We start from the raw sequence: 23,917 nt of genomic DNA, 5'->3' as shown, positions 1-23,917 counted from the left end.
TTTGCATCAGAAAAAATGAAGCTAACAGAGATGCTATGCTATAATGCTTTGGGGGAAACCCCAATTAAGGCACAGAAAAAATATCGAGATATATATCGAGTATCGCCATTTAGCTAGAAAATATCGAGATATGACTTTTGGTCCATATCGCCCAGCCCTATCTCAAAACAAAAAAAATAAAAACTCCCATCAACACGAACGAATGATGGTTAAGTTAGACTTCTGATCCACATTTTACTATAACCAATGCTGGAAATTACTGACTGCAATACAAATCATGAAAATGATTTAATTATTTAGTTTTTAAGAGTACAAACAGCTAATGACACTTAAAGCAACCAAAGCCCAAAAGCATCACCAAGGCTGCGCAGACTGACTGTTGATCTGCACTGGATGGTGCAGCTTCATTCAGAGTAAAACAACAGTTTGATTAAACTAATCAGCTATTCTAAAATTTGAAGAAACCTGACCATATCTTTACTTCTTATTTCTTATAACTGAGAAACTGCTACCAACTCTGCAGCAAGTTTTTATCTTCACTTTTGAAATCCTGAACAGGACAAATAAAAATTTTAAGTTTTTCTTGAACTTGGGCCCAACTAAATATTTCATGGCATTATGGGCATTTTAATCGTCACCATCTGGAAACATTAATCAGCAAACAAGTTCAGAAAGGGCATCTTTGGTGAACGAGTACCTTTCTGTTGAGTCTGAGTCCTCGAGACTTCGTTCTGCAGAATCTCATCGTTGATTGTCTGATTATCCTGAAATGTCTGTTTATGCTGTTTCCTCTTGAGCTTCCGCTCCTCTTTTGATTTCAACTTCTTCAGACTAAAAGAAAACAGAAAAGGTTGGCGTTTGTTTTTAGAAAGGAAAAAAAAGAGGGAAAAAGTGCAGAAGGAAATCATACATACTTAATAAAAAAAAATAAAAACGGTATATGGGTGCTGAATAACCGGTTGCTGGCCAGTTCAGGTCAATGGCATTTGGTCTACATCACTAATCATATATTCAGTGTTGAAGTTATTCAACACAAGTACAGAATTAACATGAACAACTCCTGCAGCGAGACATCTGCCTGTTCACACCAAATTCCCCATGATCTTCATCAAGTGCTGAAGTTGATCCTAAAGCTCAAGCCCCACGGGGCGTGGACCTGCGGTGGATCAGTTGTTCTCCGCCCTCAGGTCTCACCGGGAGGATTTTTAGAAGTATGGCACTCCCAAGCGCCTCCTACGCTGGATGTTTGAGAACGAGTTTAACCAGACTTTCAGATCACATGAGAACAGGGAAGTAGTCTGCTCATTTAAAAATGCACCTTCATCCGCTCTGCTCCAACAGATATACGGCTAATCTGGATATACGTCTATAAAACTCTAGAACAGCATCTTTAACTCTGGTCCTCAGGGCAATGCATGTTAGTGGACCATTGACAGAACTGAGCAGACCTCGATGACGACTAGGGATGTCCCGATCCGATCATGTGATCGGAAATCGGGCCTGATCTCATTGTTTCAGACTTGATTGCAATCGGACGTTGCATCCCGATCAGGATTTATATTTTACTCATTTTGATCAACAGACCATCGAAAAATGCTAAACAACTAGTGTATCAACAAGCAACGGGTCCACGTAATTTTGCACGAAAACGCTGCTAATATGAAGAAAGCTATGGGTGAGGTGCGAGTGCGGAGTGTGCAATAAAGTTGTTTGTTTGTGGTGATCTGCTCATGCGCACAGCAGTGTTACAGCAGAGGCAAATAAATAAAAGTTAAGTTACAACGGTGATTAAAAACAGAGCCAAGCTGGCGTCTGTGTCATCTTCCTCAGCTGACCGTTCAGAAAAACGCCACTGGCTGTGTCGCGCATTCTTGCCGACTTTGTGTGCACGAGGACTTGCTTTCTCAACGCAGCGTGATGGACACCCTGCTACCGCAAACACAAACGTTTTATTCTTTAAGCCAGAAAAGGACAGTAAGAAGTAAGAGTAGTCTAAAAAGCACATTACTGGCCTTACTTTAAGACACTTACATTTTTATTTTCTTATCTGTATACATGCCTGCTGAGTAAGTTAAGTTTAAGTTGAGCTGCTGTTTTTATTTAATTCAAATTTATACTATTTATTAGTTATTAATAGTTGCACTATCATTACTTGATTGTTCAAGCTACCTCAAAGAGAACAGCAGTGTTTAATTGTTAATGTGTTACGAAAGTATTGGATCGGGACTTGCTATCGGCTTATACTCAAAATCAAATGACTTTGAATCGGATCGAGGCCAAAGAATCCTGATTGGGACATCCTTAATGATGACAATCATTTGAGCCAGCTGTTCTGGGTTAATCTGCTGTGTGGAACTGTAGCAGTGGACCAGCAGCAAAATAGTCTCAATGCCAATCTCTAGCGGAGCAGAGTGGACTCTTCAATCACGGCATGTTCTGAGACCAAGCTCATCAACCACAATGGAGCTGGCAGCGGGCATTTCGCCCTCTTTGGGATTTGATTCTGAAACCAGCATAGAGAAGCCTGGACGAGCAGTACAACAGAGCATGTGAGCATGATGACTAGTGGGATATCTTGGTTCTGGAAAAGGTCCTCTAATTGCCATAAACCAGAGCTACCTGAACAGTAACAGCAACACAGATGGTGTGGTGCCAAATTCAACCATGCCAGAAAATCTAAATTTTTTAGAGAATTGGCCAAAACATAAATGTTTTAATCTGCGTTCACTAGAATGGGCCACACTAATTTGCAGCACTTAAGGTTTCTTGCTGCTAGCTGCAACCAAAAACATGCATGTCAGACTGGACCACCACAATCTTCTCTTCCGTCCCTTGTTAACACACAAATGAATAATGAGCTCAAACTGCACTTGTTGCGACCTCACCTTGTACATTCCTGGTTGACTTTTGGCTTCTTTGTCTGTGGTTTGCTGATCACAGTCTCAAACTGAAAAAGACAAAATAACCTCAAGTCAACAGGAGTCCTGTGATTTATTTTCAAATTTTCCTTGAACTTTAAAAAGGTTCATCTTACCTTACATTTCACCAGGCCTGTTGGACCAAAGATTTTGATACTACAGATTTGCCCGATACAGTTTGGAGTCAAACATGCATCTTGCAAGATATCCTGTTACAAAAAAAAATAAGTTTATTTAACTTGTGTGTAGGGCAAAAAACTTTGTGTTTTTTTTTTAATTCCTGTAAAATTAAACAAAAAGGCAGTAAATCCACACAGTGACCTTTAAAAAGCAAAGTAAAAGTCTAAATTAAACCCAACCTTTTCATTCTTTTCAAAAAAGGTTGATGCCTTCACGATCTTCCAACATGTGATGTGGAAATCAATCGTGCAGCTCTGACAGCAGCATATCTGTATAAAGCCCTGCATTTACAAACACACATTTAAAAAATTAATCACAGCTTTAAAAATTTCAGCCCCCAAACTAAAATTATTTGCTGACATTTACCTTAAAATCTGGGTCAGTGAAGTAGATCTCAGCTTTTAAAGGGTGCAAGCATTTCTCAAGACGACAAATGGCATCAGGAATGGGAGGAAACTTACACAACTCAATAGAACTCTCCAGAATTTCCTAGAAAGACAAAAACACAATACCAACGTTTACAAACAACTTTTTTTTTTTACTTTGAAAAGCATAGTTGTCATTGTAGCATAGATTTTAGTGTGCAACAACATAGCGCCCTGCCCCCATGACAAACCCAGACTTACCTCCAAATAGTCTGGCTGTGTTTCTTTTACAATCTCGTTTGTTAAAGGCCAGGTGAGTTTACCCGGTTTTATCTGATTGTAGACCATCTGCATGGAATCTGAGAAATGCTGCAGAGCAACTGCAAACCTGCCAAAAAGAGACACACATAGGCGAAGTTTAAACTCCAATACTGTAGGCAGTGGGGGGAGAGATGGGGAAAAAGAAAAAAAAAAAGGGGGGGGTTGAATGGACACGTCTGTACCTGTTTTCCCTGAGATACACTTTCCCAATGGCATAGAAAACCAGGCACTGAAATGTCCGCTCCTCATACGATTTGATCTTCTCCAAGAGTTTCTGGGCCTCTGTGAGTTCCTAAGTTTGACAAAGACACTGTTGAGTGACAGCAGCAAAGGCTTTTGATACATTATTTTAGGAAGCACGTCTGGCTCGTCACACCAAATAATCAGTCGACATTTAGAATTTTTTTTTCCCCCTATAAAAAGGAAAATTTTTATTTAAAAGTTAAATTAACTCAGTATGAGAAGACAAATTCTTCAAATTAATATATAATCCTATTTTAACTACTGATTTTATCTATTGTTCTTATTTCTTTCTTTTGTTAAAATTTTAAATCATGTTTTATATTTCTACTATGTGATGTTTTAATGTCTCTGTAAAGCACTTTGTATAGCAATTCAACAACAAGGTGATTCAAATAAACTACTTATAAAACTAGACAATATCATTTATGCTACATTTTTCTGATGCTATCCACTTTAAAACTATCAATGTTTATTTCGCCTTCAGACTGTGCAGAACGCGGCAGCAAGGATCGTAACTGGAACAAGGAAAAGGGATCATATTACCCCGATTTTATACTCTTTACATTGGCTACCAGTTAATTTTAGGATTCATTTTAAGATTTTAGTACTTACTTTTAGAGCCCTAAATAATCAAGCTCCCGTGTACATTGCTGAACTGCTGAGACCCTACTCTCCCTCACGTTCATTAAGGTCATCAGATCAAAAACTCTTGATGGTCCCCCGCACCCGTTTTAAAACGCGAGGTGACTGCTCTTTCCAGGCCAGTGCCCCTCGCCTCTGGAATGCACTTCCACTGACCTTACGCAGCATTGAGTCCACTGACAGTTTTAAGAGAGAACTTAAAACATATATCTTTAGACAGGCTTTCCCCTGATGTTGATGTTTCCCTGGGCATCTGTGAAGTTACCTGTTGTTGTTGTGCTATTGTGTGTTTTATATTCTACCGCATTTTATCCCTGATGTAAAGCACTTTGTGATTGTATCTACGAAAAGTGCTATATAAATAAATTTTACTTACTTACTTACTTATTTATCCTCACAGACAACAAAGCCCCACTTTATCTCACAATGCGTGAAAAAAAGATGAGTTAAAGTCATTGTCACTTGAAGCTCTTGGCTAGTTGGACTATTTATACAATTAAAAAGAAAAAAAGAGGGCATGTATTTACTTTTCCTCCCTCTCATCTACCTGCCATGCACAGAAAAAGTAGCCTGATTGTGGGCTGATGGGATTTAACTGAAGACTTATTTTACATCCACGTATAGGCAAAATTAAGACATCTTTGTAACAATAAATATAAATGATTGATATTTAAAATGTGTAGTCCTAATAAGTGACATGCGAGTTCTAATTTCTGACTACTTTTATTAATAACAAACAGAAACAAACGTAAATAGATTTAGCAGGAATTCAGCTGTACGACAGAGCAGATGAATCAAAATGCTGAGTTCAAAAGCACTCTAGTGTAGATTCTCAGTCATCCTCATCATGATAATCCTTCACTGTTTCTGGACGCGTTCTTCTCCTGATTATGTTTTTCCTCTCACCCCAACGGCTTCTTCAGTTCTGACCAACTGGCAGGGAGTTTCAGGCTTATAAGCTGTTGTTGGGCCAACCCAATAAGACCATCAGCCAAAAACTGGTTTGCTTTCAGTACAAAACACCAAAACTGAGTGAGTGGTGTTGGAGCCGGTCCAGTGCAGCAAGGAATGCAGACGTTCATATGAGGACAACTAGAAGACCCGTCCACAAACACAGTATAACGGGCTCCTCAGGTCAAGACTCATGTCAGAGATGATGGACACTCGTTTCAGGACAATAATGCCCATGTTTTGGGCAGAACCCTAGTGATCAGAGGAGCGAGTAGGCAAAGCTACGACCCTAACCACCCATAGGTGCAGGGGTGGATCAGTTATTCGGATAATTAATTCTACTCACAAGAAATAGTGTTCCAGTAGGTTGCCCAACAACGGTTTATATGCTTGAAACTCCCATATACAATTTTGCTGGTTATATCATCCAGTTTTAAAAACAGAGTATTTGAAAACCTACAACCTAAATGTTAGCCTCCCGTACAGGTACAGGCAAATATACAAGACTGTCTCAGAAAATTTGAATATTGTGATAAAGTTCTTTATTTTCTGTAATGCAATTAAAAAAACTAAAATGTCATACATTCTGGATTCATTACAAATCAACTGAAATATTGCAAGCCTTTTATTATTTTAATATTGCTGATTATGGCTAACAGTTTAAGATTAAGATTCCTAGAATATTCAAATTTTTCAAATAGGATATTTGAGTTTTCTTAAGATGTAAGCCATGATAAGCAATAATAATAAAAGGCTTGCAATATTTCAGTTGATTTGTTATGAATCCAGAATGTATGACGTTTTTGTAATTGCATTACAGAAGATATTCTAATTTTCCGAGACAGTCCAGTATTTGCTCAACCTGCCTATATACTAAATGATTGTTAATAAAGTGTACGTATGAGGCCACCATAAGTATAATTATAAGAACTAACTACTTGTACAGCGTATTTCTGAAGCCTTGCAGTATCAAGTTTGTGGAAGTGTTGTAAACGTAACCAATAAAATAAGAGTTAAACATGTGCAAGCACATTTTATGAAAACCATAGCTTAATTGCTGCTTCCTATTACCTCAGGTTGGCCAATTTCTGTCAGGGCTGATGCACGTCCAAACAGCAACAACAAGACATCCAGGGTGGAAAGTCCAAGTTCCTAAGAAAACAAATAAAACTGATTTTGTTGCCTCATCGTTCAACGTAAACTCAACAGACCTGTCCTTTGAACAAATGTATAAACATGAGTACAGAGCAGCAAAACTCCATAGCCTGGAGTAGACTGCCAAGTCCTCATTTATATTTATTGGCTAACTAAAGTTAATGACATGGCATGCCAGATATTTAACTAGAATAATCAAATTCCTAAAAATACATTGGAAAATTATATGAACCAGCTTACAAAATGCTGAGAACTTTGGCACATGAGTGACATCATTACCTTGGGCGTTGCAGTTTCCAGGTGAGCCAGAGCCTTGCTGAAGGCCTGTTCCGCGTTGCGGCTGCGGAGGTCGTACAAGGCAGCTTGGGCATCTCGGACCATGGACTTCAACTCTTTACCCACATCAATTTTACCATCAACCCCATTCTGGTTCTGAACACAAACACACAGAGATTAGTGATTTCATTTTATAGTATTTTTATAGCTTAAAAACATTTCGGAACAGGCTAAAAGTGTGAAAACTGCGTTGAACAGGTTATACAAGTCTAAACGCTTTTTTCATGAGTAAATATTTAACCCTGTGAGTTGTAACAACATTGTTACCACTGGTTTATGAACATAAATTTGCAATTAATTATGTGCCATATTGGGTACAAAAAAAATTATTATATTGATATACTGATATACTGAAATGATCAACAAAGTTGTAGTGAAGAGCCAACATACTGCAGCAAACTAGCTTGTGCAAAAGCAAAGAAAATAATCATAAGTGTCCTAAAAACATTTTTTAGAAAACTAACAAACCCGTAGTTGCCATCAAACAAAAAAACAAGGCTGAGGACTTCCTTGAAGAAGTTGATATCCATATTCAAATTTATAAAATTTAGGAAAATCCTTAAAGCCACAGTTGATAAGAGCGAGAGCTTCTAATTTGCATGTCTTGTAGAAGAATAAGCAAAAAAAAATGTTTTAAAGTCAAAACAGACAAAACAGTGAGGTTCTCCTGTTTTAGTAAGCCTTTAATCAAATCTGACACCTAAATTGAGCTTCTCTATGTTGTTCATGAGGGCTCCTCTTATCTCGGGTGATCCATCTGTCAGGACTCCTTCAGTTTTAATCAAGTTACAGATTCAGAGCTACTCAAAGCTCTCACATTCATATTCCACAAAGTAGGTAGATCTAAACAATGTGGAGCTTTACTTTTTAAAATGCCCAACTAAATTCGCTGACAATCTTTGAAGCATATATTTAATTTTGCGCTGATTGCAAATTAAATGTCTTTCTATATTCAAATCTCCTTTGTATTAAAGGGAAAGTTTCGTTTTTTACAACCTGGACCTTATTTCTGGCATTTTTTATGGTCGTATACTCACCCAGAAAAGTTTGGAGTCATTTGGAGTCCTTCGGAAGATATTAGGAGTTTTGTGCGAGCCGCTTATCCATATAATGGTAGCGAATGGGGGCACAGCGGGACACAGACGATGCAGCTTCTAAATAACACATTATTGCCGCAAAACTCGTTCATTTCTTTTATGAATCACTAGATCTGCTTCTGGGCATCTTCCAGGACCTGTTGTCTACATCCGGGGCTGTGTGTGTAACAAGGAAATCAGTTTGTAAACAAGACCTCTGACCGGCATGACGTCATCTCTGTGCGCGCATCCCGGACAGGTACAGCTAGACTTTGCTAACGTGACTGCTAGTAAGTACACCATGCCTCGCTGGTGCATATTTCCTCAATGTTCGCACAAAATGACCGCTTGGACGACATACAGCTTCCACAGGCTTCCTTTACGAAACCTGGAATTACTGAAGCTGTGGTTAGTCGCGTTGAAAATGGACCCTGATACTCCGTTGGAAGCGCTGACACGTGCGGATCATCACGTTTGCAGTTCTCACTTCGCTCCGGACGACTTTTTGCAGAAAAAAGTCAAAAAAGAAGGCCAGAAAGTGCAGCGTCGGAAGTTGAAGAAGAATGCCATCCCGGTGGTTTCAGAAGGCACGACAGACGCAATGGAGGTAATGTGTTTTTATTGACGTTTTGTGTAACGTTACTGAAGTTATTGATGTTAGGCCATAACCTGTGTACATGGATCGGTGTCGTATTTCAAACTACAAAGAGCTAAAAGATAAATTGGATAATTCTCTACAAGTCCTATTTCAAAACGGTAGTACTATAAATACACTATATAAAAAGACTGTTCTGTAATGTCCCATAATTTACTGTAACCCATAATAATTGTTGAATAACTCAATTGCATGACGCTACCCTCTGCAGACAACAATGAACCCACTTACACTTACTCTGGCCAGCTGTTCCTTTCTCTGCCTCCGCATCCTCCGTTCAGTGAGCTCTTCAGCCGTATACTCTGGCTCAAAACGGTAAGGACGTCCATCATATTGAAAGTCGTCGTCGTCCACAACCTCAGAATTTGACAAATATTCAGACATGTTTCAAATAACTAACAGTAAACTAACAGTAGCGAACTCCAGCTGTACACAGAGCTGTGTCTGCGATGCGCGCACAGAGATGACGTCATGCAGGTCAGAGGTCTTGTTTACACACTGATTTATTTGTTACACACACAGCCCCGGATGTAGACAACAGGTCCTGGAAGATGCCCAGAAGCAGATCTAGTGATTCGTAAAAGAAATTAACGAGTTTCGCTGCAATAATGTGTTATTTAGACGCTGCATCGTCTGTGTCCCGCTGTGCCCCATCCGCTACCGTTATATGGATAAGCGGCTCGCACAAAACTCCTAATATCTTCCGAAGGACTCCAAATGACACCAAACTTTTCTGGGTGAGTATACGACCATAAAAAATGCCAGAAATAAGGTTCAGGTTGTAAAAAACGAAACTTTCCCTTTAAAGTTGAAGTAAACAATGTATTGATATCCAACTACTTCACTGTGACCAAGGATGTTCCTCCAAGTTTGATAAAAACGTAAGAAATAGCAAATCCCATTTTAAGGCCGATCATACAGTAATATACTACAGTATCGACCGAATGAAGCTCAGTCGGCAACAACTTATCTTTCATGCGTGTCAGGGAAAAGAAAAATCTTACCTCCTCCTCAGCTTGAGCATTTCTGGTCCTTTGCTTGTTTTTAGTTGGTGTACTGGGTTCTACTTTCACACTGGAAGCACAAATGTTTTTTGTTTTACAATAATTTTTCAAGTCTTAAGCTCCTACTGGCCTAAGAAACGGCTTCTTGTTCACAATTACCATTTTATGTATCAAAATATTGCCCTCTGGAGACATAGCACATTAACATGAGATAATAGTAACCATCAACTGGATACAGGTGGTAAAAACAAGGATTTTTGGGTCCAAACACTCAACAGCTACAGGCCTTAGTTCCTAAGTACTTGTAAAAACATGTTTCCAAAATGTAATTGCAAAGAGAACAGAGGATTTAAATCATACCTTTAACACAGTGAGATGATTTAAAGAAACATGAATACAAAACAAAAAAAAAACAAACACTTTTACTGACCTTTTTGGATCTTTGGGTGCTTTTTGACCATTAGTGCTGCCTTCTGACATTCCCACCTTTGGATTTTTTGCTGAAGAGAGAATATAAAACATACCCTGGTCAAGAGCAGTGGCTAATGGTCAGACTGACTGCTTCAAAACCAGTAATCTGACATTTTTAATGTTCATTCAGATGTCAGATTTCATAGTTCTACAGTTTCTCATATTTATTATTCTTTATCTGTAGATTAGATTAAATAGATAAATTTAGCTTCTGTATTACCGTACACTAGATTTATACTTATATTTGAGAGACGAATTCCTCCATTTATTAAAAAGAAAAAGAACAAAAGGGGAAAAAAAGGCTCCAAAAGCCAAAAAGGTGATATCCACAAATATCTTGTTTTGGCAGATCAATATATAAATGACAATGAAATAAAAACCAAGAATATGTCAACCTGAAGATGTTCTTAGTCGTGAATTTATGCTATTCCATAAACTGACAGTTGACCTCTTCCTGCTATGGTATTCTTCAAGTATCCAATACAACTAAATGTCAATAAAAGCAAGGATGTCAAAAAAAAATTGCCTGCTAATATTCATTCAAAAAAAGAAGCAAAGAAATGTTGACCCTTTAAAACTTCATATACAAAACCATGAGAAAATGCTTCAAAAAACGTAAGAATCAAGAAAGAAATCAGAAACATTGTTATTGGCTATTAACGACATACCTGTTTTTTTGTCCATTTTAATATCTGTGACCTGTCAAAAGAAAAGTTAATTGAGAATTACACTAAATATTTGTTAAAGACACAAACAGTGCAGGAGAAAATTTGACAGCACATAAATTTCACACATAAATTGAAGGGAAATGTATGGTACTCTCGCAAGGCTGAGATCTACCAAGTTCAACTGTTAAGATAACATAAAAACACAATCATAATAATAATAATGATGATAACAATAATTCAATGCAGTTAATGTGTACACTTTCCACTAAGGTTCAGTTTTATAAATGATCTACTTTAACAAAGCTTAAATAAATAAATCTTAAATAATTTCATATCTTGGTAATATACTCTACAATTTGAATCAAAGAAAAATTATTAAAATGAAAGAATCAGGTTTCAATGTCCACCCAGACCCATCTACAACTGGGGGACTTCAAAAATTTGTTTGGCAGTTCTTTGGGGGAAAAACAGAAGAAAACACCTTAAATGTTTGATCAATTTTCCCAAATGCTTGTTAGGTGATGTTGTTCTTAGAACTTAATTAATAGTACAATAAATGAAAGTATTCATGATAAGTACAAAGCAATTTCCCCCTACAGAAGAGTCTCACCCAACAAGTGTGTTATTGCGCTGCTGACACCTGTTGACACAAATGATCAGCGACAGAAAAAAAAAAACTCACCCTTCCAGTCAAAGACGCAGCTGAATCAGTCTTACCACCTTTCCTGGACTGTGGTCGTTGCGTCACTACACCAACTTTAAAACTACAGGGCGAGGACAAGAGAATAAAAATGAGTTAAAAAAGCCTTCTCTCATGGTAATCAACCATCTCTGTATCACCGCGGTTGAATTGGTTTGATATTGGATATTGGACATTAACACCCATAAAACTTGTGATACATACCACTGATTTTGGTCAAACCACTTGTGATGTGTTCATGGTCATCTAGACTATATATCACAAAACAGTAATTAATAAAAAAATCATATTATGGGCTGATTTAATGAGGTTTAATGAATTCAACACCCATAAAACAATTGTTGTTATGTATCACAAGTTTTATGGGTGTTGAATTCATTAAACTTCATTAAATCAGCCCATAATATGATTTTATAATAATTACTCTCTTGTGATATATAGTCTAGATGACCATGAACGCATCACAAGCAATAAGACCAAAATCAGTGGTATGTATCACAAGTTTTATGGGTGTTGAATTCATTAAACCACATTAAATCAGCCCATATATATGATTTTTTTTAATAAGATTTTTTAGATAGATAGGAATCAAAATAAGTTAAAACATCAGTAGAAAAAAAAAAAACACACTAAAATATTAAAACCAAGCAAAAGGATAAAAAATGTGCCTTTTCATAAAAACAAGATAAAGGAAACAATACAAAACATAAATACAAAGTTATGTTGCAGTTCCCTCACTTATTAATGGCACTGATGGCTGCTGGTACAAAGCTATTTTTGTAACGTTTCGTTTTACAAGCAGGTACCCTAACCCTACCCTTAATAATTACCGTTTTGTGATATATAGTCTAGATGACCATGAACACATCACAAGTGGTTTGACCAAAATCAGTGGTATGTATCACAGGTTTTATGGGTGTTAATGTCCAATATCCAATATCAAACCAATTCAACCATCTCTGTATCAAATGTAACAGATGACACACACTTACCTTTTAGCGTTGGGTGGTGGCACAACTAAAAAGCAAAGAAAATAAACTTAAGTTTCAGTTTTGAGACAGGAAATAAAAAGCAAGGTGGCAGTTATAAGCAGGTTACTGTTGGACATTTGAAAAATGCACACACTAACATTTAGTTCTCATCAGTTAAGGACCAGATAAAGAGTTAAACACATTTTTATAAACTGATCTTTTTCTGACCTGCTCCTTCTCTACTTTTCTACCGCTGAAGCAGAAAGTTCCTCCTCATGGATACTATTACCATGTCGTCCAAGAGTTGAAAGATGAATAAAACAAGACTTGTTCATTGTGTCATAACTGTACAGACTTAACGAGCCCGTAAAAAACTAACTAAAACTTCAGCTCCACTCCAACTCGCTAGCCCACGTTGCTAATGCTAACGCGTTATCAAACGACCAAAGCGATATTAAACGTGACAGAACACACGGAAAAACAACATATACACGTACAGAGGCATATGAATATGAAGTAAGCTTGCAGGCTGTACTCGGCATGAAAAGAGCAGAGAGTCCGGACGGCAGGGACTCGAACACGCAGAGAAATTAAACTCCACAAACAAACCGCTGGCACTTCCTGCTTTCCGTCACATGACGTCACAAGTCACAGTTTAAGCTCTTTGAAACTCCAAATTAAAATTCCACATCCACAAATCTAAATTCTTACGAAAAAAAACCCTCTTTTTTTACTTTTCATTGTGAATTAAAACAGTATCTGGACTATTTTAAGTTTTCTAATAATTCAAAGGCAATCAAAACCATAAATGTATGTAAATGTTTTGGCTTTCTGTTATAATTTCATCCCCCCTGGCTGGTTGTAATGTGTTGTGCTTTTTGTTTTGTTTTTTATTTGAGTTGTACTCTTTATATGTTATAATTCGACGTGAATTTGCATAATGTGAAGTTTTGTTATCATTGTTATGTTTGCAATTGTTAAAAAAAAAAAAAAAGAAACTCCAAATTAATCTCAAACAAATTAAAACTCGTCCAATATAAAATTTTACATCATATTTACCCCACCAACCAACTTATATCCAAATTTGTAGACATTGATAGATGTGTATTTTGTAAACATGACGAAGAGACCATCATAAATTTGTTTTATGAAGGTGAACATACTTTAAGTTTCTGGAAAATATTTGAATTTTTATGACATACAAACTAATAATGTAATTAAATTAGAAGCTAAAGATATCTTACTATATTACGAAAACCAAAATTACAAAATTCAACAACTGGTCAACTAAATGATTCTTGTTGCTAAGTTTCACATTCATAAGGCAAAATTCTCCAAATCCTGTCCATCCTTAGTTCCCTTTAAAGTTGATTTCAAAATGTATTTTGAGACAATACAATTGGTTAATAACAAAAAATGTAACACCACTGTCAACCTCATAAAAGAAATGTTTACGGATATCTGAATGTATTGCCTTCCTTTTATTATTTAGTGTAATTGTTAATGTCACAAACTACTTGCACTTTATTGTAGCTTTTTTTGAGAAGAGAACAATTTTATATTTTTTGGACTATAATGATGCCTATGTATGTTGGTTTTTTATATTATTGAATGATGCTTGCCATTTATTTTAATGTTATTGTATTTTCTGGAATTGAAATAAAGTTTCATACAAAAAAAAAAAAAAGAAACTCCAAATTAAAATAAAATAAGATCATGCTGCATAAATATGACATCTCTATATGAACAGTATCCGCACCCCTTTTAACTTGCTTTTGAGTTTACGGAAATTCAGAGGTGGGTAGGAACGAGTTACATTTACTTGAGTAAGTTTTGTGAAATTTTTTAATTTTATGAGTAGTTTTGAATCACTATACTTTTTACTTTTACATGAGTAGATTTGTGAAGAAGAAACTGTACTCTTACTCCGCTACATTGAGCTAGTTACTTTTCTTATATCCCCTCCGCGTACAATCTCATGACATCACTGGGTGATTCTTTGGGAAAAATGTTTGTTTTTGCATGTTTTGTCACTTAAACACAGACTCAAACACACACAGAGTTTATATGAGTTCATGGGCTTGTTCTAGTTCTGCCTGCGGAGCCTGGTTAAAAAAGAAAAGTGCAAAGGCTTGAAATTTTGTGCTACTTGTGCTTAATTTATTTTTTTAATTCTGTTATTATTTTATTATTTATTAAAGTACCTGAATTTACTTTAAGATTATTTTAATTTAAGCTATTTTTTTATTTTTTATTAATTTTAATTGATTTTATTATTTTATTGATTTAATTTGCCTGAAGATTATTTTGTACTTTTGTCTGTTTGAATGGTTGTGTTAAAAAAAATTAATCAGACGTTACTCAACAGTTACTCAGTACTTGAGTAGTTTTTTCACCAAGTACTTTTTTACCTTTACTCAAGTAATTATTTGGATGACTACTTTTTACTTCTACTTGAGTCATATTATTCTGAAGTAACAGTACTTTTACTTGAGTACAATTTTTGGCTACTCTACCCAGCTCTGCGGAAATGCACTTTTTCCCATAAACAAAGTGACAATACCTGGCACGTGAGAAAATTCAGCCACTAATTTTTGACGCTGCTGCTCCAGGTCTTTCATTCCCTCGTGGTCGTCCTGGCACAGCGACCTGGCTGTGCGGTTGGCTTGAAGGGCTACGTGGAATTCTCCCAGGGAGTACAAGGCTTCACAGAAGCGGTAGTGACCCTGCAAACAGATCAAGATCTTTAGGCTTTTAATTTGAAACCATTGTTTGTTTCTGCAAAAAACATACAAAATATTATACTTTTGAGGACTTAAAAGGGTGGGTAATCATTGTTTCTCTTTTAGAGCAATTATCAAGGGAATTGGACTTCATTCATTTTAGTGGTCTGGATGGAAGGTGAAACTTCTTCGAGAACAAAGACAGGGAAGTCCAGTCACCTGGATTCAATCACCTGACCTGACTGAAGGAGTTTACACATGCTAGTTACTTCTGTCATGCTGCCTCATTCATTGAAGCACACAATAAAACTCACCCAGAAAGTAATTAAGATTAGTTCAAAAGATCCATGCGTAGATTTGCATAAAAAAAACAGAAGTTTTTTTTATGCAAATCTTGTTAACAGTATAATGAAACAAATGTTTGTGCACTGATCCACTGTGTGTACATAGAGGAATGGAAAATATAATGTGGATATGAAATAAGGGAAGCGTACTGAAAGGAAAGGGTAATTTTATCTGGAAAGGAGAATTTAAAACCGTAGACAAAAATCAATATTAAAAAAGGTCAAAACAAACCATACTGATTGCCAATAACATGATGATAAACCTGTGTTTGTTTAACTTGAGTTTATCCAAGGGGATAGTAACGTAACAGAGGACTGTTTAAAGCACTCTAAACTCTTATGCAACATATGCCTGTAATAGTGTCAAAAATGTATACCAATACCTTTGACCACTGGGGTTTGATGAGAATGGCACGTTTTCCATCACCAACTGCTTTTCTGTAATAAATCAAATATGAGGGACAACAGCATTATTTTCTGGTGCAGTTCACCACTCATTTCTTCATGCGCCTCATAAATCATACATGTAAAAATACCCACAACAGTGAGTGAGATACTCATGTTTTCAGATATTTACAACTGCTGGGGGGGAGTTGGTGTTGGAACAACATGCAAAATGTCTAATGGAAATAAATGCAATAAATGAATAAACATAAATTATATAACTTGTCAGACTTAAAATCTCAAAATAGGGAACAAATAGAACTCACGAAAACAGCAGATCTGCATACAGTTACAGGGAGACTCACCTTCTTCAGATAATTACATTACTTAAAGTAACTGCAATAATGTGTCAGTAGGTGGCACCCTTTTACTCATATCACCTAATCTAAGCAAATAATAGTAATATCAAATAATACAAGTAATAGAAAGCAATTTGATTGATAAAGCAAAGATTTGAAAATTCTTAAAAGATGCAGTACGATCCTACACACGATACCGTTGTTGTTCACCCATCCAAGCCAAACATGTTCTCCTAGTGAAAATGTTAACATACTTCTACATAGAAAGGGGATTACACAATTTGCCGTTTTGATTCATCAATTATTTCTACAGTGAAGCTTGAGATATTGCCTAAAGTGCAATTAAACTAAAATTCTTTGACCGATGAAGTGATGAGCACCTTCATTGTTTTTTTGTTGTTTTTTTTAAAAAAGCTTTTATATTCAAGTTATACTTACAGATATTTCTGGCACCGGATATAACAAAGTGCTCTGTTTCCATAAATGATGTGGTTGTCGGGGCTGTAAAGAAGACAGATTCATGTCAATTACACGAGCATGAAGATTCAAGGAGGAATCAATTAATCAAACTAGTTTCATGAAGTTAAGAAAACAGCAATAACTGAACCCTTTAAATTACAGATTAAGTGTTTGTCCAAGAAAAAGACACTGAAAAAAAGCACAACTAATATGATTTGTAACGGCTTATTAATTAATATTAGTTTCTAGAAGACAATTGTGAGACATTTTTCATTGTAGTACACATTTGTTGTTCAGTTGAATAATGCTTATTTATTCATAGAGCAAAATTGTATAAGTAATTAATTTGTAATAGAGTTTGAGTGTATTGACGTCAGCTGGCCAGAACTGACAGGACTGTTCAAATTCAAGTCCAAATTGTCCATTTGCAAACAGATAAACTGTGAATAGAATAGAATAGAAAGCCTTTATTATCATTATATTTCTACAATGGAATTAGGCAGCAGCTCCGTCAAAGTGCAAAACAAAAAGACTATATAAACTATATAAACAAGTAGACTGTACACAACAAAAATGAACAAAAAAAGTAAACATAAATATATATATATACACTATAAGGAAAGAGTGAATGGGAGAATAAAATAGAAATGTACATGAATGAATGGGTGGAGGAATATTGCACTTGGGTGGGTGGAAGAATATTGCACTGAAAGGATGGAAGAGTATTGCACATTAAATATATATAGACATTATGGACAGGAAATAGGAAATATTGCACAGTGTGAGGTAGCTTAAGAGTTCAAAAAGTTCACAGCTTTGGGGAAGAAGCTGTCCCTGAGTCTGTTGGTTCGAAAACAACCGTTTAATGGTTTTTGAAGTTTGGATGGCTGAGAACCGTTTAAGAAGTGTCAACAGACACCGACTGAGGGTTCTGAGGGAAACGGTGACTAATTTCACTCTCAATTTCTAATAAAATTCTCACTTGGAACCAATACAGCTCAGTTGTTGGGGACATGTTGGTCCAGGTGACAGCAAAGGCTCTCCTAGCAGCAGATCGAGGAAGAGACTATTGATTTTTGACGCACTAGTCATGTTTCCAATACCCCTAGATTTGCGCAAAACCCTGTTACAACCAAAAACGTTATAACGGCCAATAACGTAATAACTGCCAATAATGTAATAATTTTGGCCATTTCAAATGTAATAAAGCCAATAGTGTAATAATGTGCCAATAATGTAAGTTTTATTACATTATTGGCAGTTATTACATTTTTGGTTGTAACAAGGAGGAACAGTTTTTATTTTTTTTGTTCATGTTTTTGCTGTATGTATATTATATATTGCAGTTCAGATTTTTTGATTGGAAATAAACAATAATAAAAACAAGAAGAAGAAGAGAGAGACGCCTCAGGACGATTGTAACACACTTCTGTTAACCAGTCAACAAATAGATCACTACTGAAACCAGCTGTTGGAGATCTAAAATTAATGCTCTGTAGGGTTCATATGTCTAACTTTGTTTTTCATGTTTGAAAATTAAAAACTACATCAACACATTGAGCTTACATGTTGGCCATGTTGGCTAAAGTGACGTTTCAAAGTTGTTGTTTTTTTACAGTAATGATAAAGCAGCTGTGTAGATGTTTGTATTGCTCCATATTTTGTGAATATGAGTGAAAGCTACTTTTCATTTGAGAAGGAACAGTTTTAATTTAATTTTGATTGTTCATGTGTATTGTACACTGCAGTTCAGATTTTGGGATTGGAAATAATATCTTGGATGAATAGATAGGACGACTATATGTCATCCACTAACTGCCCAAAAACTGCAAAAAAAAAACCTTTATTTCCAAGAGCTGCTGTCATATTTATGTGTTATTACATTATCGGCACCAGTTATTACATTTTGAAAGGTTTTTTTTAATACCAGGCCAATAACGTAATAACCAGCCAATAATGTAATGCCTTATTACATTATCGGCAAAAAGTTATTACGTTATTGGCTCAAAAGTTTTATTACATTATTGGCACATTATTACACTATTGGCTTTATTACATTTGAAATGGCCAAAATTATTACGTTATTGGCAGTTATTACGTTATTGGCCGTTATTACGTTTTTGGTTGTAACAAACCCCAATATCGTTTAATAAAAAAACATTTTAAAAAAGAACCTGTGATGGAAATGTCTCAAATTTGGGAGAAAAAAAAATAATCACAAAACCTTTTTACGCTTTCATGAGTGGGTTTTTTAGAAGTTCCGACCATCCAGTTTAGACTTTCTTTTTCATTTTTTTTTAACAGAAGTCTCGCAGGACAAGATACAGAGGGAAAACTAGGAGTTACACACAGGAGAGAAACAGAGTTTTTTTGTTACTTACTAAAATTTGATGGCTTTAGAATAAAATGTGACAGCGTCTTCATACTGATGTTTCTGAAAGAACTCATTTCCTTTCTTCTTCATTTCTTCACTTTTCTGGTGGAGGAATGAAAAAAAATAAAACATTTTGAATAACATTTTACAATTTCATAGTCAAAGAACAAAGGGCTTTAATTTGTCCTTTTCAAATAGGAAATCAGTGCAAAAGTCGTAACATGGTGAGTAATCTAATGTAAATGACTCCATGCTACCTTTATAATGTTTTTTTACATAAAAAAGAGGCAGCTGGGGATTTTGTGTAGAAGCAGAGATGTAAACATTCCTTCTATTTTTTCAACATTGTTATATAACAAAACTGCTGCCTTCATTTCATGCTTTTATTGGATGAAAGAAATAAATAAAAGCCACACATGCTCTGTGAGTCACAAGTTACTGTTCCATTTTCAACAGAGGGTCAGTTGCCGACTACTTGTTTTGTCTTCTTTAGAAATTTAGGATTGAACCGACACTAGGGATGGGCGGTATGGACTAAAAAATGTATCACGATAATTTCTGCCATTTATCCCGATAACGATAAAAATGACGAAAAATACCAATTCAACTCCACCTTTGTAACTATAAATCTATCACCACATTCAGTCTTTGGAGCCCCCAAAATACTGCTCTAAAAGAATACTAAAAGCTACTAAACTACACCAATTAAATTGAATTAATAAAAACCAATTAAATGAGTCCACCTGCAAAACTGGAATGACTCAGAGCCGCCATGTTTGTTACACAAAAACGTATCAACGGGAATGTATCCTTTTTTCTTTCATTCAGGCTCATATCTTTCTTTCTTTTTATCATTTTTACCGCGAGATGACAAATTCTTACCGTGGGGAATGTTTTGGACGGTATAACGTGAACGTTAAAATATCGCCCATCCCTAACTGACACAAAGCTCTGAATTAGCTATTTAAAACAAAAACCCTAATAACACAAGTATAGTTAGTCTCCAGAGAGCCTGCACGAAACCTTTTCCGAACCATGTTATGACAACCTTTTTTTTTAATGTGAAAGTCAGTAAGGATTTTAAAAAGGGGAAATGAGTAACTTCATGTTTTAAGAAAAACTACAAAATTGCAAATTCTACATGTATAAACAAACTCATGACAACCTAGTACAAAGCAAACTATAACAAGTGAGACAAACACATGGCTATTAAAGCTTGAATCAGCTTCAATGTGTTGATAGTCTTTCTGCAGGTCATGCTGTCGAGTCTTACTTCAATGAGATAGTCATCTTGTGGAAGCATCAGCAACTTCATTGCCTTCTCTGTGTTGCTCCCCATTTGCTGAACAAATTTGGCAACTGAAAAAAAAAGCGAAAACAAATAAAACTTTCAACTCACCACTTTGTAAATATTAGCCTGCTTTTTAACAATAATAATAAAACACCTCAAATCTGTAGAGTTTAACAAGTCAAATGTGATAAACTATCATCTTGAAGACATTCAACAAAACGCAGCGATGAAAAGAATAAAACAAGAAAGGAAAACGTAGCAGTGAGAGCGCAACTTACACTCTGTAAAGATGAAGCGGAGGGCTGCAAAGCAGGTAGGTAGATTGCCAAGATTGTCCAGGCGACGGCGAACATCAACATCTCCGCTCACCTCCAACCATCGCAGTGCGTGCTCAAAAACATCTTTAGATCGCTGTTGGAACAAAGTCTCCCTCATCATCCATTACAAGTAGGCAGTAACAATTCATTCACCTACCTGTGCTCTTCGTCATTTATATAAACGATGATCTACCCAGTTCAGTGAAATCAGATGTATATGTTTTTGCAGATGACACAAAAGTATTCAGAATCATCACAAATGACTCCGACAGAGTTGAACTCCAATCAGATCTTGACAGGGTGAGTACCTGGAGTGATACTTGGTTACTGAGACTGAACCCTGAAAAGTGTAAGCATCTAAATATTACAAAAAAAGGTAACAGTAATGTAAACTATAAAATTGGAGACATAGTGGTCAAACAAATACAGGAGGAAAAGGACTTGGGGGTCACGATTGACAGTACATTAGAATTCCAAACCCACATCTCAGATAAGGTCAAGAAGGCCAATTCCATGTTGGCTATAATAAAAAGAACATTTTTAGATCTTAATAGTGAAGTGCTGTTACCATTATATAAAGCTCTGGTGAGGTCTCATTTAGAATATGCTAACTCTGTTTGGAGCCCTTACAAAGTTAAATACATTGAAAAAATTGAGGGTGTTCAGAGAAGAGCTACGGAACTAGTCCCAGGTCTGAAAGGGTTGTCCTATGAAAAGAGACTAAGAGCTCTGAAATTGCCAACCCTTGTATACAGGCAGTGTTGTGCAAGTTCATATTTCTCATGAACTAGTTCAAAGTTCAGTTCACATAGTTTAAAAATGAACTGTTCACGTTCATAGTTCACCATTTTCATTTTGAACTAGTTCAAATTCAGTTCATTTCAATATTTTTAGGTGAGAAGTACGAATGAAAAGCCCCCCCATCCTAAAACTGTTCACCGTATACCAGTGGTCTTCAGCCCTGGTCCTCAGGACTCCTGTCCTGCGTGTTTTAGATATTTCCCCTCAGAACCCTGATATAATGACTGTCATTAACAGACTTGTGCAGACCTGGATGACAAGCTGATGATGATCATTAATTAGAATCAGGTGTGATGATGCAAGGAAACATGTAAAACATGCAGGACAGGGTTGGAGACCCTGCTGAATACAATCATGTATTGTCCTAGTGGCGTTTCAACTTTATTCAGAGACTGTAAATCTCCAACATTGTAGTGCATTATCAATTTGTCTACCTGTTACTGGGAAATCAGACCTCTTGGTCTTTCTTGGAACTTTTTTGATTGTTAAGGACGCAGATATTTCCTCACACTGGGCGGATGCTTTAACTCCACATGACGTTTCAAATGTGAAGTTGACGAGGCAGAAGCTCAGACTTGTTTTCTCAGCGCAGGTGGACATAATTTGCACAGAAAGGTTAGTTTCCTACCGTCAGACTCTTTGGGAGACGATGTGTAAAATTCCCGCAGATAATGATAAGCGGATCATTATCTGACGGCTCGCTGACGCTGCGACTGCGTCTCTCTTCACCAGTCAAGGCTGATTTATGGTTCCGCGTTAAATCAACGGCGACGACTACTGCGTAAGGTACGCGGCGACGCGAACCATACGGTCCACACGCCGCGTACCCTACGCCGTAGGTTCTGCGTTGGTGTAACGCGGAACCATAAATCAGCCTTCATTCGTAAAGACTGCACCGGGCTCGTCGAGCCTTTTAAATGTGCCACCCGCTGGTGAAATGAGAAAGATTATTCCGTAATAATTAGACCTAAACAGTGAAGCTGCAACTCACATAATCTCAACAGTTCAAATTCCAGTTCATGATCTGCAGAATGAACAAGTTCACGTTCAAGTTCTTTATGTGTAAATATGTTGCGTTCAGTTCAACGTTCTCACAGAAATGAACGTGTTCAATGAACGCGTTCATGCACAACCCTTGTATACAGGAGACACAGAGGGGACATGATCGAAGTATACAAGCTTGTACATGAGATATACGATGCCACAGCCGAACCTATTGTTCAGTTCTGGAACAGTACATATGAACTGAGAGGAAACTCTTTGAAGTTGTTCCCCCAAAAGTGTCACTCAGAGAAGAGGAGGAACTTTTTCACACTGCGCGTGGTCAAAGAGTGGAATGAACTTCCAGAGGAAGTCGTGCAGGCCCAGTCTGTGAACTCTTTCAAGAACAGACTGGATAGGTTCTGGTCAAACAAAGACTTTTTGTACGATTTTAGAGCTGATAGGTGACGCAAAATGGAATTAATTCATCTGTTTGTGATTTTATGAAATGTTTTGAATGTAAATTTTAGTCCTATGTATTTATTGTAAGTTATTCTTGATACCGATGTAAAGGACACATGTCCTGTATCGGTCAATTTATTAAACTTTATGTGTGACTCTCCACACTGAACTGTTGGACTTTGGAAAAGTGTTTGCAGCGCTACATTGACAGTTTAGTTTTAATAATCAGAGCGTAGTGTAAATTATGTGGGTCTAATAATACACTGATAACCACACTGGAGTGATGTCGTCACAATTGCTCTAAAAGAAGTGAACTGTATGATAAGTGTGAAGTTAAACGATGTAACCAATGCCACTGTAATACAGATACAAACCATAAAATAACTGATCACACAAAAACAAACAGCAGCCTGCCTTCAGGGAAATACATATATGTATATATACAGTATATATATATTTTTTTCTTCAAAGAAAGCAGAATTATGCTTTTTCTTCCAATAGTTAACATTTTCAAAAGTGTTAATCACATGTAAAACACCAAAGTGTAACATCTACCCTTCACACTAACCTTAATGTACAGAAATGTTTCTTTAGGTCTCAAAAGTCACACTTTCAATAAATAGTTTGTTCAAAACACTTTTCATATGTGCAATATACAGTCGGGAGCAATTACTAGTATACAACTGACAACATGTGGCAGACTTACCAAATTAAACATGTTACTTATGATGATAACATGTCTTGAAGATTCCTTTTTCAACTGCAA

The 23,917-nt window shown here is 36.4% G+C and overlaps 1 protein-coding gene across 3 annotated transcripts in view; it reads right to left on the bottom strand.

Annotated features, from left to right (window-relative positions):
* Positions 1-23,917, bottom strand: part of ttc3 (tetratricopeptide repeat domain 3) — a 51,613-nt gene that overhangs the window by 14,578 nt on the left and 13,118 nt on the right. The window contains exons 6-27 of one of the 3 annotated variants that reach the window (XM_061740568.1): positions 23,858-23,911; positions 20,869-21,001; positions 20,573-20,658; positions 19,307-19,401; positions 16,905-16,967; positions 16,107-16,161; positions 15,220-15,382; positions 12,678-12,702; positions 11,668-11,749; positions 10,986-11,016; positions 10,277-10,346; positions 9,847-9,916; positions 9,074-9,199; positions 7,055-7,207; positions 6,692-6,772; positions 3,967-4,076; positions 3,725-3,851; positions 3,465-3,587; positions 3,278-3,379; positions 3,035-3,127; positions 2,886-2,947; positions 698-831 (exon numbers count right to left, since the gene is read on the bottom strand). In XM_061740568.1, the coding sequence (XP_061596552.1) occupies positions 698-831; positions 2,886-2,947; positions 3,035-3,127; positions 3,278-3,379; positions 3,465-3,587; positions 3,725-3,851; positions 3,967-4,076; positions 6,692-6,772; positions 7,055-7,207; positions 9,074-9,199; positions 9,847-9,916; positions 10,277-10,346; positions 10,986-11,016; positions 11,668-11,749; positions 12,678-12,702; positions 15,220-15,382; positions 16,107-16,161; positions 16,905-16,967; positions 19,307-19,401; positions 20,573-20,658; positions 20,869-21,001; positions 23,858-23,911 (2,038 nt within the window). The remainder of the gene's footprint in view (positions 1-697; positions 832-2,885; positions 2,948-3,034; positions 3,128-3,277; positions 3,380-3,464; positions 3,588-3,724; positions 3,852-3,966; positions 4,077-6,691; positions 6,773-7,054; positions 7,208-9,073; positions 9,200-9,846; positions 9,917-10,276; positions 10,347-10,985; positions 11,017-11,667; positions 11,750-12,677; positions 12,703-15,219; positions 15,383-16,106; positions 16,162-16,904; positions 16,968-19,306; positions 19,402-20,572; positions 20,659-20,868; positions 21,002-23,857; positions 23,912-23,917) is intronic. The other 2 variants (XM_061740569.1, XM_061740571.1) reach the window with 2 other exon arrangements.

Source organism: Cololabis saira, chromosome 14 (genome assembly GCF_033807715.1).
Source record: "Cololabis saira isolate AMF1-May2022 chromosome 14, fColSai1.1, whole genome shotgun sequence".
Classification (NCBI taxonomy): Eukaryota; Metazoa; Chordata; class Actinopteri; order Beloniformes; family Belonidae; genus Cololabis; species Cololabis saira.
This window is presented reverse-complemented; position numbering and strand designations above follow the sequence as displayed.